The 19,485-nt window shown below is 46.4% G+C and overlaps 1 protein-coding gene and 1 pseudogene across 8 annotated transcripts in view; both read right to left on the bottom strand.

The window, feature by feature from the left end:
* The window catches only part of ARHGAP17 (Rho GTPase activating protein 17), an 89,317-nt gene that overhangs the window by 25,566 nt on the left and 44,266 nt on the right, over window positions 1-19,485 (bottom strand). For all 7 annotated transcript variants that reach the window (XR_014017705.1, XR_014017706.1, XM_081257956.1 and 4 more), the window contains exons 5-13: window positions 18,359-18,470; window positions 18,048-18,124; window positions 12,767-12,878; window positions 10,465-10,533; window positions 10,223-10,304; window positions 5,128-5,255; window positions 3,575-3,686; window positions 2,941-3,022; window positions 654-734 (exon numbers count right to left, since the gene is read on the bottom strand). Coding sequence is in view for 5 of the 7 variants with exons in the window: in XM_081257956.1 (XP_081114082.1) it covers window positions 654-734; window positions 2,941-3,022; window positions 3,575-3,686; window positions 5,128-5,255; window positions 10,223-10,304; window positions 10,465-10,533; window positions 12,767-12,878; window positions 18,048-18,124; window positions 18,359-18,470 (855 nt within the window). In the remaining 2 variants the exon portion in view is untranslated. The remainder of the gene's footprint in view (window positions 1-653; window positions 735-2,940; window positions 3,023-3,574; window positions 3,687-5,127; window positions 5,256-10,222; window positions 10,305-10,464; window positions 10,534-12,766; window positions 12,879-18,047; window positions 18,125-18,358; window positions 18,471-19,485) is intronic.
* On the bottom strand, window positions 13,674-15,210 carry LOC308628727 (tubulin alpha-1B chain-like; annotated as a pseudogene). The gene has a single exon. The product of its transcript is annotated as a tubulin alpha-1B chain-like (transcript).

The following is a 19,485-nucleotide window of genomic DNA, read 5'->3' as shown; positions in this document are numbered from 1 at the left end:
CCAGAAATTTCACTAGTAAAGTATTTGTCATTTTGGACCAAATTCTCTCACAACATTTTCTTTGGTTTTAAATGACTTTGTTGCCTGGGGCTACCTTTTACCCTTCTCTCTATGCTTCTTCAAAGTTATATTTTAAGTCAAAGGGAAAATAGAGGTTAAATTCTAGAAATTTATTCCATGGTAAAATTTCCTAAAAACATAGTCATTCCATAAACTAATACATAATCTGCATTTCTTGAAATTTTATTTAGTAGGATGATTTGTGTTCTGCTTAAAATAAATTATGTAGCATATAAGAAAGATATTACAGAAAGTACAGCTATTGTTTAATTTTTGCCTTTTAGATACTGGACAATTTAGACTCCAAATCCAACATACTGTCAGTCAACCTTTCCATAAGAATTTTTTTCCCCAATAGCTGCAACGATAAAATGATCAGGCAACTTACCTATTAATGCCAGACACAGTCAACGTGCTTCAGATGCATCACAGTAATATACATCAAATCCCATTCCCAGCAAACCCGAGTTACTCTCCAGAGCATTTTTTTGATGTGTCAAACATGCTTGAATTAAATGGCCTCTCTGCTGTGGATTAAACCATTCTTCACTGTAGCTTGGTGGCTTAATTTGCAGAATGCCAATCATACATACCTAAAGTTAACAAAATTTTGTGGTGGCAACTTCTGACATGTTCTCCATAAATCCTGAAGTTTTTTGTCTTGATCTTGTACACTGAGAAAAAAAATTTATTCATAACCATTTATTAATACTCATTTTAGGAATACCTGTGTTCATCTGCTATATTAACAGCGATGCCTCTATTGACAGAGAAAGCACAGCTGGAAAACAGCACAGCGGGAGTTCCCTGGTGGTCTAGTGGATCCCATTTGGCACTTTCACTGCCATGGCCCGGGTTCAAGCCTTGGTCAGGGAACTGAGATCCCATAAGCTGTATGGTGCAGCCAAAATTTTAAAAAATGAATAAATAAATAATTTTTTAAAAGTCCATTTTTTGGGAAAGAAATTTGGAGTCAAATACTAACTAACATACTCTGAGCAGTTAGTCAGACTTGCCAAGACTCAGTCTCCTGATGTGCCAAACTGGGGATAAGAATGTTAATTCTGCCAAGTGACCGTGAGGCTTCAGAGGCAGAACAAGGAGGGACCACCTAGACCAATGCATGGCACACAGGAGACATTCTGAAAATTCTGTCTAGAAAATGTGTATATTCACGTACAGCCTCGGGGAGCCAGATGCTCCCAGCACCCAGACCCCTGGGTCTCTCCCTGCTCTCAGTACTGCTCAAAGGCTCCAGGCCAAGAAGCCCTTTCTGTTGTGAAGCAACTGCAGGAGGTCTTCTGCTGTAGAGTTTCAACGTGCAAGCTTTCACAAGCCCAAAGAGCCTGCAAAGCAGAGTCAACTCTGCCCACCAGCAGCACAGAGTGTTAGAAGTTGCCCACACGACATGCCTTTGGACTTAAAACCTCCTCCACAACTGAACCAGCCTGCAGAGCTTCGGGTAGGGGTTAAACATGATTATACTTTAGAAGCTAGTCGACGTGTCACCCGGAGGGGATGACAGTTCTCAAGTGTAGAAGCGACACACCAGTGGACGGATACCTTCCTTTACAGCTTATTTCCTCACAGGATGAGTTTGGGAGTCTCAGAACAGAGAGAAGAGTCAAGGCCTAGGAGAAGCGAAGGGGCCCACCCAATACGAGACCCTAGAACCCCGACCTGACACTGAGGGCAGGTTCCACTCCTTCAGCCCCACAAACACGGGCACTCACGGCAGGCCGCGCCCTGGGCTGGGTTCCAAGGACACAACCAGACCAAGGGCTTACTCTGACTTTAAAATCCTCACCACCTACCAGGGACAAAGTCTCTCACTCCACAGCTAAGGAGAAAAGCTCAGATGCCTGGTTCAAGTGATGACATAAAGTTCATCGGAGCACACAGCTTATCTGATGGGAACGGGTGACTGCATCTGAAGACGGGTGGGGGAGGAGTGGAAGGGCAGGGGAGATGTGTTCCTCTTCCCTTACAGGTGAGGAATTAAGACACCTCCGAGTGAGAACCAGGAGGGAGAACCGGGAGGGACAAGTTGACAAGGAGGTGGGCTGGTCGGCTGGAGAGGAACCTCTAGAACTTTTGCAACAAGACGGCCTTGCCTAAACCAACTACTTCCGGGCAGACGGAAGCTGGGAATGGAGGGGAAGGGATAAACAACAGGAACTCCAGCTTTGGGGCAGAGAGTTCTGGGTCTGAATTCCAGCTCTGGCAATTATTTGATGCCATTCCTCCCCCAGCCTCAGTTTCCTCATCTGTATAAGGAGGATAACAACAACTTCTGCCTTTTATGTCATTAATTATGGGCTACAAGAAGTAATGGGCATAAGGATTACTACGGTACTCAGCACTCAGTAAGTGCTCAGTAAACATCAACTATTGTTACTGATAATGGTAACATTATATCATTACACAGCTGACTTCCCACACAGCTCTAAATACACTATTTTAATGTTATTATTAGTTTTATTTATTTATTTATTTATTTGGGGCTGTGTTGGGTCTTTGCTGCTGCACGCAGGCTTTTCTCTAGTTGCGGTGAGCGGGCGCTACTCTTCGTTGTGGTGCGTGGGCTTCTCATTGCGGTGGCTTCTCTTGTTGCGGAGCACTGGCTCTAGGCGTACGGGCTTCAGTAGTTGCAGCACGTGGGCTCAGTAGTTGTGGCGCACGGGCTTAGTTGCTCTGCTTCCCGGACCAGGGCGTGAACCCGTGTCCCCCGCACTGGCAGGCGGATTCTCAACAACTGCACCACCAGGGAAGCCCTTTAATGTTATTTTTATGATCCCCAAGGGTAAGATGATTTCCAAAGGGGACAGAGTATTGCGTCGTTTCCTTTCGCTTTTAAAACTAGGTGTTCTTTCAACTTACCTTGCAACTTGTGTCCATTCTTCATACAAATTAAAAGTCATCAAAGGTTCAGGCAGTTCCCGTAAATAGGACTTTAAAGCACCTGAAATTATTAACACCCTCTTTGAGTATGAGAAGGGGCAAGGCCGGAACTCTCAGGATATATTATTTTGCAAATTGAAATGATCTCAACTATAACCGTTCACAATGTATATAGAATAAATCATGAATTGGCAGGAGTGGTTACAGAATGAAATGCTCATAAAACAATTTCCACCCCGTGTAAAGTATATTGAGAGATCAATAGAAAATAAAATTAGTTTCAAAGCTATATTCTTAATAAGACATCATCTCTCTAGGCAGATGGAGATTTGGGGGTAAAAGGGAAGAAAATAAAAGCATGCCTCTAAACATTTGGATTATAAGCTACCTTCACCTTTACTTAATAATCAGGAAAACAAAACAAAACCCCCAAAACAGGAAGAGAAAAGATATGTATGTGTAAGTGTATGCACACATGCTTTTCAGTTTTATTTGTCATTTCAGTTTTGCCACTAAAACTTATAAGGAGACCATTTAATTTTAACTGTCACTTAATATTGGACCTTTAACTGATTATCTGTTACCACCTTGAGGGCGCCTCCTTGGAGCTCACCTGCTACAGCATGGGGGTCTGAGTAGAACTCATCCAGGTGAGAAGTAGAACAGTCTAAAGCAGCTTTCAGTTTCTTTAACTTGGAGGCCCCAGCCCCAATTCGGAAAAGGCCCTAAAGACAATGAAAAGCCGTTAGTATCAAGTTCAAGTTGTGAACCTTACACTGAGTGGCAGTAAAAATCTGATGGAAGAGCCTTCCACCCACCCCGGCCCCCCAGCTCCAGCACAGCTTATCCAGGAGAGCTGCAGGGCTGTCGGGAGGAGTAAAGAGGACTGAGCTTGTACCCCGGGCAGAGTGACAGGCAGAGAGCGGACCATTTTTCATCAGTGCTAGCTTGTGCCCTGCCCCATTGCCAAAATAACCATGCCTGTTAGGAATCTATTTAAAAGCAATATTCATTCTTCCACCAGGTTGATCACCATGGATTTTCTAAATTTAGGAATATTTTTTAAAAACTGAAATCTCAAGAAAAATTGTTAGGCTTGCCTACTGGTCACTTTCACTGCCCTAAATGTTACTTGGAGAAAAACCCATGACAGGTCAGCCACGGGAGCAGGCCTGATGGAGACATTGGGCCAGCACTTATAAGACTTGGGCTTTTAGCAACATTAATCTAGGCAGAGTTTCCCAACCTCAGCAGTACTGACATTTTGGGCCAGATAATTCTTTGTTGTGAGGCTGTCCTGTGCACTGAAGGATGTCTAGAAGCATCCCTGGTCTCTACCCCCTGGATATACAGTAGCAACTCTTCCCCCTGCTCCCCAGATTGTGACAATCAAAAATGTCTGCAGACCTTGCCAAATCTTCCCCGGAGGCAGTGAAACTGCCCTTGGATGAGAAGCACTCATCTAGGCTGTTAGGAGCTGGGGTCACGGTGATGGGGTCAGGGTGCGGGGGCGTGACTGGAAGCAAATGCAAGGAAGGTTCCCCAGGGGGTTTCTTGATCTGGGTGCTGATTACATGGGTGAGTTCAGATGGTGAAAATTTATCAAGCTGTTCGCTTATGATACATGCACTTTTCTATATGTACGTTACACTTCAATACTAAGCTTTCAAAAGTTAAAAGAAGACTTGTGTTTTGATTCTAGCTCTGCCCCAGCATGAATTCCTCGTGTGCTGAATTCCTTGTCTACACAAGAAGAGTAATGAGACCTGCCCTGCTTGGTTCATGGGGTTTTCTGGGTAAGGATTCCACAAAATAAAGTATGTAAATGTCCCTCCCACTTCCACCCCACTACATAGTACTACACAAATATAAACTTCGTGTTATTAGAAACTAAAGCTCATGGGAGCTCTGGTTCTATAGTACCTCATGAAATTCATTTTCACAAATCACAACCACAGTGTAAAATGAAATAAGCAAATGGGACCAAAAAGAAAAAGGCAGAGTGTACTGCGGGTAGGCAAGGTAAATACTGCTCTGTGAAGCCTCTGTTTCATTTAGGGTCTACCATGGCAACATGGACAGGGTCTCAGTGTGAAATGTGGTCATGGTGAACGCGGTTGGAGAGCCACTGGTCCGCAGAGGCCGGCCGGGGCGTCGGGACCTCACCTCCTCCTTCATGCCCGTCTCCAGGAGCAGCATGACGCAGGCCTCGAGGGGCAGCGCGATCTCGCGCCCGCTCCGCTTCAGGTGTTCTTCCAAAGGCGTCCCGAAGGCGGGCTTCTCTGCCCACTTATCTAGAGCAGCAGACCATTCAGTAAGACATTCGACAACCTCACGGCATTGCCAAGTTATTTCCTCCCCCAAACTACTGAAGGGGATTTTTCTTTTTATTTTTTTTTAAAGCCCGTAGCCAAGGATTTGGAAAGGGGGAAGCATCTATTCTCTTCCCTTTTGTCAGTTCCCATTTACTAGGGTACAAAATGTGTGCCAGGCTGGGGAGGTGACCAGTGGATCAGCGCCCTGACGCGCCCATGTGGCACCCAATGCAAGATGCCCAGTGGAAGCTGCGATGGTGCTTCTGGCCCAGCATCACACCCGCATTTACCCGAGACGGGTGGGCTACCTTGCGCTAAAACCAGTGGTCCATCTAGGCACACTGTTTTCACTGAAATTTATCTAGCCATGAAAAGCATAACTGGTCTTCTACCTAGAGGATGAGAAATAGACTCCTTCCATTAAAAAAGGAAATAATTTCTTAAAAACTTAAACACAGGCCACACATTGTCATACAGGACTGGAGAGGGCCCATGCCAACCCCTATTAGAGGCGACATCTCCAGGACATGCAGCACTTCTGGTGCCATATCCCCAGACAGTCCAAGATTCTGAGTAGGAGAGAATGCAGCCCCAAGGCAGCTGAGGCTGGAGGCTGTGCCGACGGCAGCAAAGCAATACTGCACATTATTTTCCAGTCATATGCTCTGCTTCATCCCACAAAAGATTTGAGGCAGCTTAGCAAAAAGACATACAATAAAGCGGGAAACAGAAACAGGCATTTAGGACGTGGATGTATTGAAGGAGAGTAAGAAGGGTGTGGTTGGGCCCAGCCTGCCTGGCGGGGTGCAGAGATCCAGCACCGACTGAGAAGCACGCAGAAGCCAAAGAGGGCAAACCAGTCGGTGGAAAATACTCCACTGGGGAAGCGTGGTTCTTTCCAGCGACAGGAAGGGCTCATGTCCCTCTCAGCCTGTGGACGTGTGTCCTTCAGCCACTCTGGTATTCGAATCCTGGATTCCAGGAGAGGCAGTGTTACCCTAGCGTGGCTCTGACACTGCCCGGCACGTGAGAGCAGGCGGTGCCCATCACAGGAAGGAAAGTGAGATCCCACAAACCCGCAGACCTGGGTGCTTGTGAAAAGTCAAAACTGGATAGAAAGAGCAAGTAGGGTAAAGGTTAAAGGAAGGGGTGGGGGTTGGGGCACGGAAGGCAGTGGCCACTCTCAGAACTGTCCAGAGGCCCCTCGTCCCTGGCTTCAGCCCTGGCCCTGGTCAGTGGAATTCCAAACACAAGAAGCATCCAAGGGCCTGGCCCTTCTCAGAAGACAGAGCTTTGGGACAGTCCTCTCAAAGGCCAGATCTTACCTTGAATACTTTCTCCCTTTTATCTAAAGCAATGATTCTCAACACAGGCAGAAAAGGGCCAGCTGACCCTTCGCCTGGGCGGATACATCAGAATCACCCAGGGGAGTTCTGCAAACGACTCCTGCCATCACCTCCCCATGCCCGACCCTACTATGCTGAGAGGCAGGCACAAGCCAGACTCCTGCTGGAACTTTCTAGTAAATCCTGGACAGGGTGCCCCTCCCCCACCTCGGTGTAATGTTGGCAGAGGGTGGAGGTGAGAGCCGCTGACCTAGAGGCCACTCCGGAGGCAAACTCCACCGCAGGGGCTGCTCCTCAAACCACAGACCTCTGACACGCGAGGCCCTGCGGCAGGCACCCAGAGTTCACAGCGGCCCCCCGCCCCTGGGATGAGAGCAGTCTACGTGTGAGGAAAACACAAGACACACAGGCAAACGCACAACAGCAATTAACGAGACAAGACGTGTTTGCTAAGCCGTGGCAGAAAAATGGTATAGACTAGGGTCGCAAACACAATCGTCTGCAGGGGCCGGATGGGCACTGGAGGTGCGGGATCGGGGTGGGGAGGGCGTGGTCGGCCAAGACGCAGCAGCTGCTCCTTGGCGTCAGAGCAATGTCACCACGCGGGAAGGCAGACCCAGCATCACCAGGCCCTCTGGACTTTCAAGAGAAGCCAGAAGTTAGCACTGTTATGTGAAAAGAGTCTGATTTTTAAATGATGGCAATGAGTTAAAAAAATTTTTTTTTAATTTTTTTTTTTTTTTAATGAGATATGGCTGTTTGCGACTTCTGGTGTAGACCATAAATGCTAGAGTGATTCAGGAGACGAAAGTGTTCACTGTTGGCTTCAGTTGTCAGAGAAGGCTTCTCAAAGAAGGGGAGCTTGGCGAAGGTCTTAGAAGATGGACAGGAATTCAATAGACCAGGAGGACTTAGGCTGAGAAAAGACCAGGGATCCTGAGTCTGGGGATGGACACTTTATTCCACACTTGTGCACCGGGCGACAGGGGCACGGAGTAGAGTGGGGCAGTGAGAATGAAGAGGAGGGCACAGCAGAGGGAAAAATGCACAGAATCCGGCGAGAGGGTATCAGAAAGGAAGGAGAAGATGGCTCCAAGGTTTGAAACCTGGATTGTTCGGAGAAGGGAGGTACCAAGGAGACAAGGCGAGAGGAAAGGCCAGCTGGGGTGGGGGAAGCATCAGTTTGCTTCTTGAGATACGCTGAGTTTAAGGTGACAGCCGGTCATCAAAGGGAACTGACGCTGAGGCTGAGAGGATAGAGATGCAGGTGTCAGTGGAGGCCACCAAAATGCGGGGATTTTGAGAGAAAAGGTGGGAGGGAGGGAGAAGAACACAGGAGAAAGGACTGGATCTCAGGAAAGGCTTGACTTCTGAGGAGGAGACAGACATGAAGGAAACACAGCCTCAACAATGACAGAAAACAATCGAGTGAAACGAGGGGAAAAAATTGACAAGGAAGAGAGGGCTCAAGCCACGTCAAACGCCAGAATCTAACAATCAGAATCATCCACCCATTGGGACTTGCAATGTTTCTTTGTCTGTTTGTTTTAATAGCAGAGTGATTGGGAGTAGAAACCAGACTGCAAAGTGTTAGGGGTGGGAAGGGGGTTAGAAAACGGAGGTGGCCGACGGAAATGAGCCATTCGAAGAACCTCCCAGGAAAATGAAGGAGAATGCAATGAAACGGGGCATCACGCTGAGGACAGGCAGGTACCGAACTAAGGCCAGCCGACCGAGAGTGTGAGAGCAGGGTGCACAGGGGCGCGGGGCAGAGGGGCAAGTTTTTTTTTCCTACCGTAAGGACACTCTGAGTCTTTCTGAAGACAGAGAAGAAGGAAGAGGAGGACAGAACTAAGACGAGAGGCAGATTTGCGGACAGGCAGAGGTGAGAAGGGTTGAATTCCAAGGCTTGGGTGAAGGCGGCAGCCTTAGAGAGAAAGAAGAATCTCATTTCCTTCACTGGCTGCTCCCACACACACACCAGCTTCCCTTGTTCCATCCTAAACCTCCTCCCTGCCCCTGCCTGTTCCCCATGACTTTCTGACAAACTTTTCTAGGGAAAATAGCCTTGGGTAAAAATAGAATGGGAGTTTAAAAAAAGGGGGCATGGCGCTGCTTAAATCTTCTCTTTTTTGTGCCCGTTAAGTCAACCTTTCCAAACCAGGCTTAAAGCCATTCAAAGGCTGGGATGATGATGTTTACTGTTTTGTCCTGTGCACGGCCCCACACACAGAAGGGACCCCATAAATACAGGCTCCCAGTGCTCTGACCTGGGCCAGCAAGAGTCAGCCCCTTGCGAGGCTGACTGTTCGCCAGCAGCTTCATTCCTTTGCACTCTGACTCAACCCCATTACCCACGAATTAGGAAATGGGATCACTTTGGAAAGCAAGGGCAGCTCGGCCTCTGAAGAGGCAAATCAGAGCCACTACACTCAAGATGGCTAATGATCTGGCTAAGGGGTCAGTCAAGACATAGCATTTTCTCTTCTTTTTTTTGGTCGCGCTGTGCGGCATGCAGGATCTTAGTTCCCCGAGCAGGGATCAAACCTGCGCCCCCTGCAGTGGAAGCGCGGAGTCTTGACCACTGGACCGCCAGGGAAGTCCTAAATAGACTTTTCTGATTCCAAAATCTAAGGACTTTCAGGCACAAAGTCACACCCTGTTGGGATCGCCTGCAATTTAGGGGAGGAGGAGTGGTATTCTTGAGGGGCCAGTGTGTACGCACAGACATAACCAGCCCTATACACACACATGCTCAGTCTCTTTCACAATCACAGAGTCATCACACTCAGCACCTGGCTTGATCCTCTTTCAGCTTGAGACCAGTGGTTCTGTCGGAGGCACCTGAGTTCCAAATGTCAGGACTATACCATAAGCAAAAGAGTATAACAGGTCCAAAGGTGACAGAGGAATGTCTGATCATTTACTGATCTCTGCTGATAGATGCTCTGATGGCAAGTCAGAGAGAATTAGAATCAAAAGAGTTAATGTTCAGTTTAAAACTAAACATCAAAGGAAAGTTTGGTCCACTCGTAAGTTGAGGGTAGGATCTGCAATGCGCTTGAATATGGTGGGCAAAGTGAGTGCTGATGAGAACAAGATCTGAACGAGGTGGCCATGGTCTCACGATTCAATCACACTGATTATGTGCCTGATGATGCGGTATCAGGTACTGGCTTCTAAAATTCCTTTTGGGAAGTCCAAAATTTTTTTCATAGGATGTATGCTCTTGGAATCACAGGGCTAGAATTAAGCCCTATGAAACAAATAACTGATTTGCAAAAAGATAATTAGAGGCTAGAATGTTTTGAGCCTATTTAGAAGATAGAAAAACAGATGCTTCCCCCAAAGGGTGCAGCTTTCTCTTCAACTGAAGATTTCAGAAGAACTGCAAATGTTCCATTAGTATGTTAATTTGCGTTTGGAAGAAATTAGAGAATGCAGCAAGGGAAGATGAAAGTGTGCTGGGAAATAGTGCCTGCCTAGGCAGAGAGGCTTTGTCCAAAGGAAATGCATGCAAAGGAGCTGAGTAAAGAGGAACAGAGGCAGAAGTGGCAGAGGCGAGAAGGAGGCATCAGGCCAGCACGCAGGTTACATTACCTTGATGGGCTCGCAATTCGGGAAGGGCCTTTTCTAAGACTGCTAATGCTTTTCTATGGTAATCTGCTTGAGCTTCTAATAACTGAGAACAGACCCACATTCAAAAACAAAAGTAATGTTAGCATTGGATGGACACACACACACAATGGCTGAGCAAAACCAAAAATGACATCTTTTGCAAAAAAGCTAAAATGACTCAACTTTTATAATGCTTTAACGTCTCGTCAGGGCAAAGTGCTTACCGTAACAAAAAATTTGCCATACTCCCCTTCTTTGGCCATAAAATTGTACATATCCGCTGCAAGCTGATCCTGGGTAAGTGGAAGAGAAGATATGTCATTGAAGAAAAAAGAGGTGAAAGAAAATAGCATCTGCGAATTGATCTGTGAGCTCCTAGAGCAAACTGTAATGAAACAGCTGCAGATTAAATGTCCATCAACTCACTGGTACAATCATACACAGGGATAACGAAAAGAATAATCAAGCTTATTATGGACTGACATGGAAAGATCTCCAGGGTTTATTATTAATATGCCTTGTTAAGAAGGAAAGCATGGAGCACTACTTCTGGTATGGTATGTTACTATCTGGGTAAGAAAGGGAGAGGAAATATTTTTATCACCGTATTTGTATAAAAATACCCCTAGGGGGCTTCCCTGGTGGCGCAGTGGTTGAGAGTCCGCCTGCCGATGCAGGGGACACGGGTTCGTGCCCCGGTCCGGGAAGATCCCACATGCCGCCGAGTGGCTAGGCCCATTAGCTATGGCCGCTGAGCCTGTGCGTCCAGAGCCTGTGCTCCGCAACGGGAGAGGCCACAACAGTGAGAGGCCCGAGTACCACACACACAAAAAAAGAAGTCTCTCTTTTAACTTAGCCCATAATGCACCAGTTCAAACCCCCAAACTGCTAGACAAATTTATATCCAATAAGGAGCCACTAGCCAAGATCTAGGTTAGACCAGATATGAAGAAGACTGCTGCGTAAATGACACTGGCAAAACTACAACTCTTCTGAACAAGAATAAGCCAGTGCAAGACTTTTGTCAGAAGCATTTGTGTGATTATCATCTTTTTAAACGTAAAGGCTATGGCATGACTTTGTGAGTCCAGTATTAATTCTTACCCACTATACTATTTTCAACAAGTCATTTTACTGCAGTTAACTGTCCAAGGTTTGCCATCATGAAAAGTGAATTATAGCATGACCTGAATAAGCTAAAATATAGCAGTCTTAATGCTATCTAGTAGAATGTGGAGACCATTTTTGGAAAATGATGAATAATAAGAGGAGGAAAAGTCTCAGGCGATGATCCTAAGATTCACCAAAGACCTGTTTCTTTACCACCTCAAATAACATTTGGAATAAACATTTATCTTCGTAGATAGATGCATAGAGAATAACCACCTACTCTGGAATTTAGATTATGAGATACAAATTTTTATTTCTTCCAAATTAGAAGCCAATTGTCCTAGCAACATTTTAAAAATAATTCTTCCCTTCTCTATGGATATATGATGACCCCTTTACTATAAATTCAACCCTTAAATATAACAGCATTCATTCTAGAAAACCTATACAATTCCATGGATCTATTTTTGTGCCTATTGCGCACTGTTTTAATTGCTGTAATTTTATGATATGTTTTTATATAGTTTTTCGCCTTTTATTCTCCCGCTCTTCATTTTAAATAAGCGTAGACGTTTTTGTCAAGTTTTTAAAAATATCCTACTTGCATTTTTAAAAATTAATTAATTATTTATTTTTTGCTGCATTGGGTCTTCATTGCTGCGCATGGGCTTTTTCTCTAGTTGCAGAGAATGGGGGCTACTCTTTGTTGCAGTGCGCGGGCTTTTCATTGCAGTGGCTTTCTTGTTGTGGAGCACGGGCTCTAGTCATGTGGGCTTCAGTAGTTGCGGCATGTGGGCTCAGTAGTTGCAGCTCACGGGCTCTAGAGCACAGGCTCAATAGTTGTGGCACATGGGCTTAGTTACTCTGCGGCATGTGGAATCTTCCCGGACCAGGGCTCGAACCCGTGTCCCCTGCAGGTGGACACTGGCAGGTGGATTCTTAACCACTGCACCACCAGGGAAGTGCCTGAATTTTATTTTTAAATAATGTTTTATTCTGAGTATAAAGTAATGTAGAGGGCTTCCCTGGTGGCGCAGTGGTTGAGAGTCCGCCTGCTGATGCAGGGGACGCGGGTTCGTGCCCCCGTCTGGAAGGATCCCACATGCCGCGGAGCGGCTGGGTCCATGAGCCATGGCCGCTGAGCCTGTGCATCCGGAGCCTGTGCTCCGCAACGGGAGAGGCCACAACAGTGAGAGGCCCACATACCGCAAAAAAAAAAAAAAAAAAGTAATGTAGAGTCTTAGAAAATAAAGAAAGAAGGAAGAAGAAAATAAAACCTACCTTGAATATCATTCAGGGAATTCTAATAGGAATTATGTAAAACATTAAATAATTTGCAGTATTTGACCTTTCATCCATCACTTGCAAAAACCAAAAGATTGATTTAGGTACATATTCATTAGCGAATTCTCCTACCTTGCACTGTTCTACTTTATTTCCAGCTTCATCCATCTCTTCTTTTAGGGTATCTATTTTTGATGGAAGCCCCTGAAAGTTGGTTCCTGAAGATTTGTGAGCCTGGTTCCATCTGCAAAGCACAGGCATAGCCATTATTTGAGAATCAGCTGTATATACTCAACCTTATGGAGTCAAGGACCTAATGGAGACAGATTCCTTCCCCAAAACTGATTCTATCTGGGACAGGTATCAGCACCTAGGATGGCAGCTTCTCTGGAGTTTATCCTTTAAGAATGGAAACGGGCAAAGGTGACACTGGCTTCCCGCTGTGATGGGACTCTGGTAGTGCTGAGAGTAGCAGTCTGCTCTGAGCAGAAATGGCCACGCCTTGTCCCATGCAAGCCCAACTGCTGCAAATCAATCCGTGGAACCCCTTCCTCTACTGTCCAATCTTGGGCTCTTTCCCATCAAACACCCCCTTGTTCTTTTGCTTTGATCTAGAATGTTCCCTGTGCCACTGGGGGTCAGTTGCTGCTCTTCAGGACCCCTTATAACACCGCCTACTACCATCCTGACCTGTGATTACTTTCAGTAAGTGAAAGCCAGAACTTCAGTCATGGAGCTAGTAATTGATAGCTGTGAAAGCATGTTAAGAATTAAAATCATTTGTAAGGATTAATACTAGTATCTACAGCAAATCTGAAACATAATGTGGAATGTTTATATTCCCTTCATAAATAAGTCAAAAGGACCCCCTCCCCCAAAATTATACTATAGCAATAGTCAGGGGAAGTGAATGGGGAATAATAATCTAAAACAATTTCTATTTGGTTTTCAAGTGTGTTTTGACCTTCTGTTTAAATACGGACATGCCTGCTATGGCAGAAAGTTCTAGCACTTTATTTATTTTTTATTTTTCTTAAAGCCTTTACCTTTCAGACATGACAGAAAAATCTTACAGGTACACATGGAAAAGTAATACATGATCACAGTTGAAAGTGAAGACAATCTAGTCAGAAAGCTTTTACTCCTGTCAGCTTATGTTGAAGCTGAAGTTCTGAGTATGACATGCTGCAGGGCTGAAAGGAATGGTAATTTGCCTTCTTCCTCTCCCTCTTCTTCAACAGAATCCAAACCAACCTCCTCATAATCCTTCTCAAGGGCAGCCATATCCTCACGGGCCTCAGAAAACTCTCCTCCCTCCATGCCCTCACCCACGTACCAAAGGCATGCTTGGCATACATCAGGTCAAACTTGTGGTCCAGGTGAGCCCAGGCCTCAGTGATGGCTGTGGTGTTGCTCAGCATGCACACAGCTTGCTGTACTTTGGCCAGGTCTCCACCAGTGGGAGGCTGGTAATTAGTGCCAACTTTGAAGCCAGTGGGGCACCAGTCCACAAACTGGATGTTGCGCTTGGTCTTGATGGTGGCGATAGCAGCATTGACATCTTTGGGAACCACGTCACCATGGTACAACAGGCAGCAAGCCATGCATTTACCATGGCAAGGGTCGCATTTCACCATCTGGTTGGCTGGCTCAAAGTAAGCACTGGTGATCTCTGCTACAGAAAGCTGTTCATGGTAGGCTTTCTCAGCAGAGATGACAGGGGCATATGTGGCCAGAGGGAAGTGGATACGAGGATAGGGCACCAGGTTGGTCTGGAATTCTGTCAGATCAACATTCAGGGCTCCATCAAATCGCAGGGAAGCAGTGATGGAGGACACTATCTGGCTAATAAGGTGGTTAAGATTTGTGTAGGTTGGGCGCTCAATATCGAGGTTTCTATGACAGATGTCATAGATGGCCTCATTGTCTACCATGAAGACACAGTCAGAGTGCTCCAGGGTGGTGTGGGTGGTGAGGATGGAGTTGTAGGGCTCAACTACAGCTGTGGAAACCTGGGGGGCTGGGTAAATGGAGAACTCCAGCTTGGACTTCTTGCCATAATCGACAGAGTTGTTCCATCAGCAGGGAGGTGAACCCAGAACCAGTTCCCCCACCAAAGCTGTGGAAAACCAAGAAGCCCTGAAGACTTGTGCACTGGTCAGCCAGTTTCTGAATTCGGTCCAGGACTGGGTCAATGATCTCCTTGCCAGTGGTGTAGTGACCTCGGGCATAGTTATTGGCAGCATCTTCCTTGCCTGTGATGAGCTGCTCAGGGTGGAAGAGCTGGCGATAGGTGCCAGTGCGAACTTCATCAATGACCGTGGGTTCCAGGTCCACAAACAATGCCCTGGGCACATGCTTGCCAGCGCCTGTCTCACTGAAGAAGGTGTTGAAGGAGTCATCTCCTCCCCCAGTAGTCTTGTCACTTGGCATCTGGCCATCGGGCTGGATGCCGTGTTCCAGGAAGTAGAGCTCCCAGCAGGCACTGCCGATCTGGACCCCAGCCTGACCAACATGGATGGAGATGCACTTATGCATGGTGGCTACAGGTCAGCAGGCTCAGGCAACAGGAGTAGATACCAGGTCCTGGTTACCGTCCTCAACAAGTTAAGAGTCGAGGTAAGTAACGCACTCTCTAGCACTTTAAATTTAAACATGGATATTACATAGATGCAGCATGAAAGCCCATGTTAGCAACTTATCAAGCTTCCCAGATGACTGCGTTGCCCCCAGAATGCTCTGCCCTGTCCTCTTTCACGTTCCTGTTGTGACGCACTTCTCCACAGCAAGGCTTCAGTAAATCTGCTGAAGCAAAGCTGGCAGTGGAAAGAGCATGGACTTTGGAGCCTGACAGGTTGAAGTCTGAAGCTCGGTTCTACCTTCGTTAGCCGTGTGACCTTTGGCAATGGCCCCACCTCTCTGTGCTTCAGGTTGTCTCATCTGTCAAACTAAGGAAACAAATACCGTCTGCCCGGCAGAACTGTCATAAGCAGCAGAAGAGAGAATAAATATATATACGCCTGTGTGTGACTATGATGGATTCCCACTTAATGTTAGCTATCATCATTCTCCTCCAGGGAAAAGCCACAGGAATAAGTCAAATAAAGAAGAAATATTGATCTGTTTCAGTTTCTCTAATACCTACTTTGATTAGTTAAGTGAACAGGACCATGAATGCAGGACCAAGAATCAGTGCTGAAATCTCCTCTGGGATACATGTGCTGCAGATGTAAGATTCCTGGCAGGTTGGCATCTATAATATCGCTCAACCAACTCCAGCAAGAGCGCATTCATGGCCTTGTTTAATTAACTATTAGAACATTTTTCCTTATCTTCAGCAAAAATCTACCACAGGGGGGCCTGCACTCCCTGATCCTGGTTCTGGCCACAGGGCTCTAATCACATGTGTGCGTGTGACAAGGAGATGGCAGACTCTGCGTTCAGAATCCTAGCCCTGCCGTTTATTATGTCTAAGACTCAAAGCAAGTCATAGACACAGCATGTGCAGGTGTCTCCAGTGTCTGTACAAATCTCCTCTCAAAGTAGGGGGTGTCACATAACCTCCTCACCTCTGTCCCCTCCAACTCTCACTGAAGGGCCTCTGCACTTAGTGTCCAACACGGAGCCTGACCCACAGCGAGCACCTACTCGATGTCTGCTGAAAACACAAGTGGGCAAATGAATAGGGATTGCTGGGAGAATCGAAAGGGCTGACATATCACATACGTAGTCTGATATCTGGTACATGGCAAGTGTCCAGTAAGTGGTGGCAATTATCATGTTCACCATGTGCTAATTCCTAGATGTCCCTCTTATCATCTCAACTTTTCTTAAATCAGGACATGTCTTACCAATTGATTTGTACACTTAATAAAGTGGTGTTTCTATTTCATTTTCCCCCCAAAATCGGATATTAAATCACTGGTGCATCTGACACTCAGCGACACTTTAGAAACAAGGAAATCTGCAATAAAAGCATCTGACACGGGGCTTCCCTGGGCGCAGTGGTTAAGAATCTGCCTGCCAATGCAGGGGACATGGGTTCAAGCCCTGGTCTGGGAAGATCCCACATGCCACGGAGCAACTAAGCCCGTGCGCCACAACTACTGAGCCTGTGCTCCACAACAAGAGAAGCCACCGCAATGAGAAGCCCAAGCACCACAACCAAGAGTAGCCCCCGTTCACTGCAATTAGAGAGATCCCACGCGCAGCAGCGAAGACCCAACGCAGCCAAAAAAAAAAGCATCTGACACGTAGAAAGTCAGTAAATGTTCTCTGTATCTCCGTTTATTTGCCAAACAGAAATAATCATGTCTACTTCACAAGAGTGCAATGAGGATTAAAAGAGTTAACGAAGCAGGGCTCAGCAAAGCCAATTGCTTTTGTAAATAAAGTTTTATTCGAACACAGACTTGCTCATTCATTTACGTATTGCCCAGGGCTACTTTTTTTTTTTTTTTTTTTTTTTTTTTGTGGTACGCGGGCCTCTCACTGTTGTGGCCTCTCCCGTTGTGGAGCACAGGCTCCGGACGCGCAGGCTCAGCAGCCACGTGGCTCACGGGCCCAGCCGCTCCGCGGCATGTGGGATCTTCCCAGACCGGGACACGAACTCGTGTCCCCTGCATCGGCAGGCGGACTCTCAACCACTGCGCCACCAGGTAAGCCCTCCCAGGGCTACTTTTATGCTATAACAGCAGAGCTGAGTGGTTGGAACAGGGAGCATCTGGGTTGCAAAGCTGAAAATATTTAGTACCTGGCCCTTTACAGAACAAGTCTGTCAACCCTTGTATAAGGTATGAGAAAGGATGGGGCCCATGGTAGCTACCTCCCTACTCCTGAGTCATTGATACAAACGCCCTCACGGATGGAGCTGAGGCTGGAGCCCAGCCATGGAGCACTACAGACGGGTCATCTGACATCAGCCCTCCAGGACAGCTACTAGGTCTTACTTAGTTCCTCCCTGTTGAGCACAGCATTTCTTGATTGTGAAAAACGATCCTAACCACACAGGTGTTTTTTGACAACAGTGGGACGCTTAGCAGCTGCCAAGATCACAGATCTATTTATTCCTACACTCCACTACTCCAAGGACAATGCTCTTAGAACTGTCTGCCACCGTCTCTTCTCCCCAGAATACACTTACTTAGGTTTTTATTTTTTTCCCTGTCTCCTTTCACTATTGGTTGACTAAGAACAGGGTGTTCTAACATCATCCCGCTGCCACGCTTGGGAGAACGAGGCCTGAAAGCAGGTGTAAGTAGGCTGTGACTCAGTCTGTGAGTCAAGTGTGTGAATCTGTGATGACGTCTGTTTCGTGCACCCAGCGGTCTTTATCTGTGTTGAGGAGGGGGATGGTTGCTGGGGATGGGACAGAAAACCGCATTACTGGTTAGTTTTCACAGCTTTATCTTACCTGGCTCTGACCGAGTCCCAGTCTAAAACCAATCTGGCGAGCTGCTTCCTCTGTTTCTGGATGTTAGGAATCTCTACCTGGACAGAAGAACACACCACATATGAAATGGGACGAGCTTCGGGGTTTTCAGTTTAACCTCTGAAAGTGCTATCTTTATTTACCATTTTTTTTGTCTCTTAGGCAAAGGATTTTGTACCCTCAACTTACTCCCCTTATTTCCAAAAAGAAGTGTATGCCAAAGCCACTGATTATTGTTAAAGTTTCAGACACAGGTGAACCATTCCCCACCCATCCCCCGCCAAAGCACCCACCTCTGCTATGCCGTACAGAGGGTCCACAATCTCCTTCTCGATGAAGACTTCATGCTGAGAGAGTTCCAGAGCCAGCTGATTCTCAGCATCTCCACACGTCTCCAGCATCTTCCTTTAAAAACAAGATGCCCAACAACAAACATATGTCCATTAAATCTGGCACCAGGTTCCCACCCTGAGCCAGCTCTGCTCTCCATACGATGGGAACGCATTAGGGCGCTATACAATAGAGCCTTGAAAGTACTATAAACTTAGGGCGTGAGTCCACAGACTTGTGCTTTAAAATGAACAAGACTACCTCAGGTATAATTTGTGTGTACACGTGCGGGATGTGTGTAAACAGTGAGGTGAGGACTCACTGAAAGATTAGGTCCTCTGGTCAGGTGAAAAGCAAGTATTCTCAAAAGTACCCTGAAAATCTTTTAAATCATATGTAACGTTTATTATACTATGCTGTTTTCTGTCTGCTAGTAAGTCCAGCCTAGGCAGGGTCCTTCAAAGAACGACAGAGCGTTGTAGGTCGTGGAGCATGGCAGACCCTGGGAAATGGGCTGAAAAGTCCAAAGGCCATATCCAGCTGGAAAAAGAGGGCCCATGTTACAGCTGGAGAGAGCAGACAGGATCAAAGGACACTGGCCTTGTAGAGAAGCAAGTAGAAGGAAAGGTCAACCTTCCCTCTTACAATGAAAACAGCTTTATTATTAGATTCTAAACTTATTTATATAATACATGCTCATTGTAAAAAAAAAATCCACATAATTCAGAAAAGGCACTATTTTGAGACAACCTCCACTGACATTACAGTGATCATCTTTAAAAGCAGTGACTTTTAAGGACTAGATGGGACTGGTCAGGGCTTATAAATCTGAGTCAACACCTGGACCACGGAAGGGACTGAGTTCTTTATATCCAAGCTCAGCAGATTAAGTAATTGACCTTATCAATTACTTTTGTTATTGGCCCTTTGTATCATCCATCCTTGCTTCTACTAAAAGGAAGATTCTCTAGCATCCCAGTGGCCTCCCACGGGGCCTCAGCCTCTGGTCACACATGTGGCTGCCATGTACACCACCCATCCATCCACCTCTACCAACCCACAGGGCGCATGGCTCTCTTTCTGAAATCGC

Source organism: Mesoplodon bidens, assembly GCF_964165515.1.
Source record: "Mesoplodon bidens genome assembly, chromosome: 15".
Lineage (NCBI taxonomy): Eukaryota > Metazoa > Chordata > Mammalia > Artiodactyla > Ziphiidae > Mesoplodon > Mesoplodon bidens.
The sequence above is the reverse complement of the archived record's forward strand: the minus strand, read 5'-3'. Positions and strand labels throughout refer to the sequence as shown.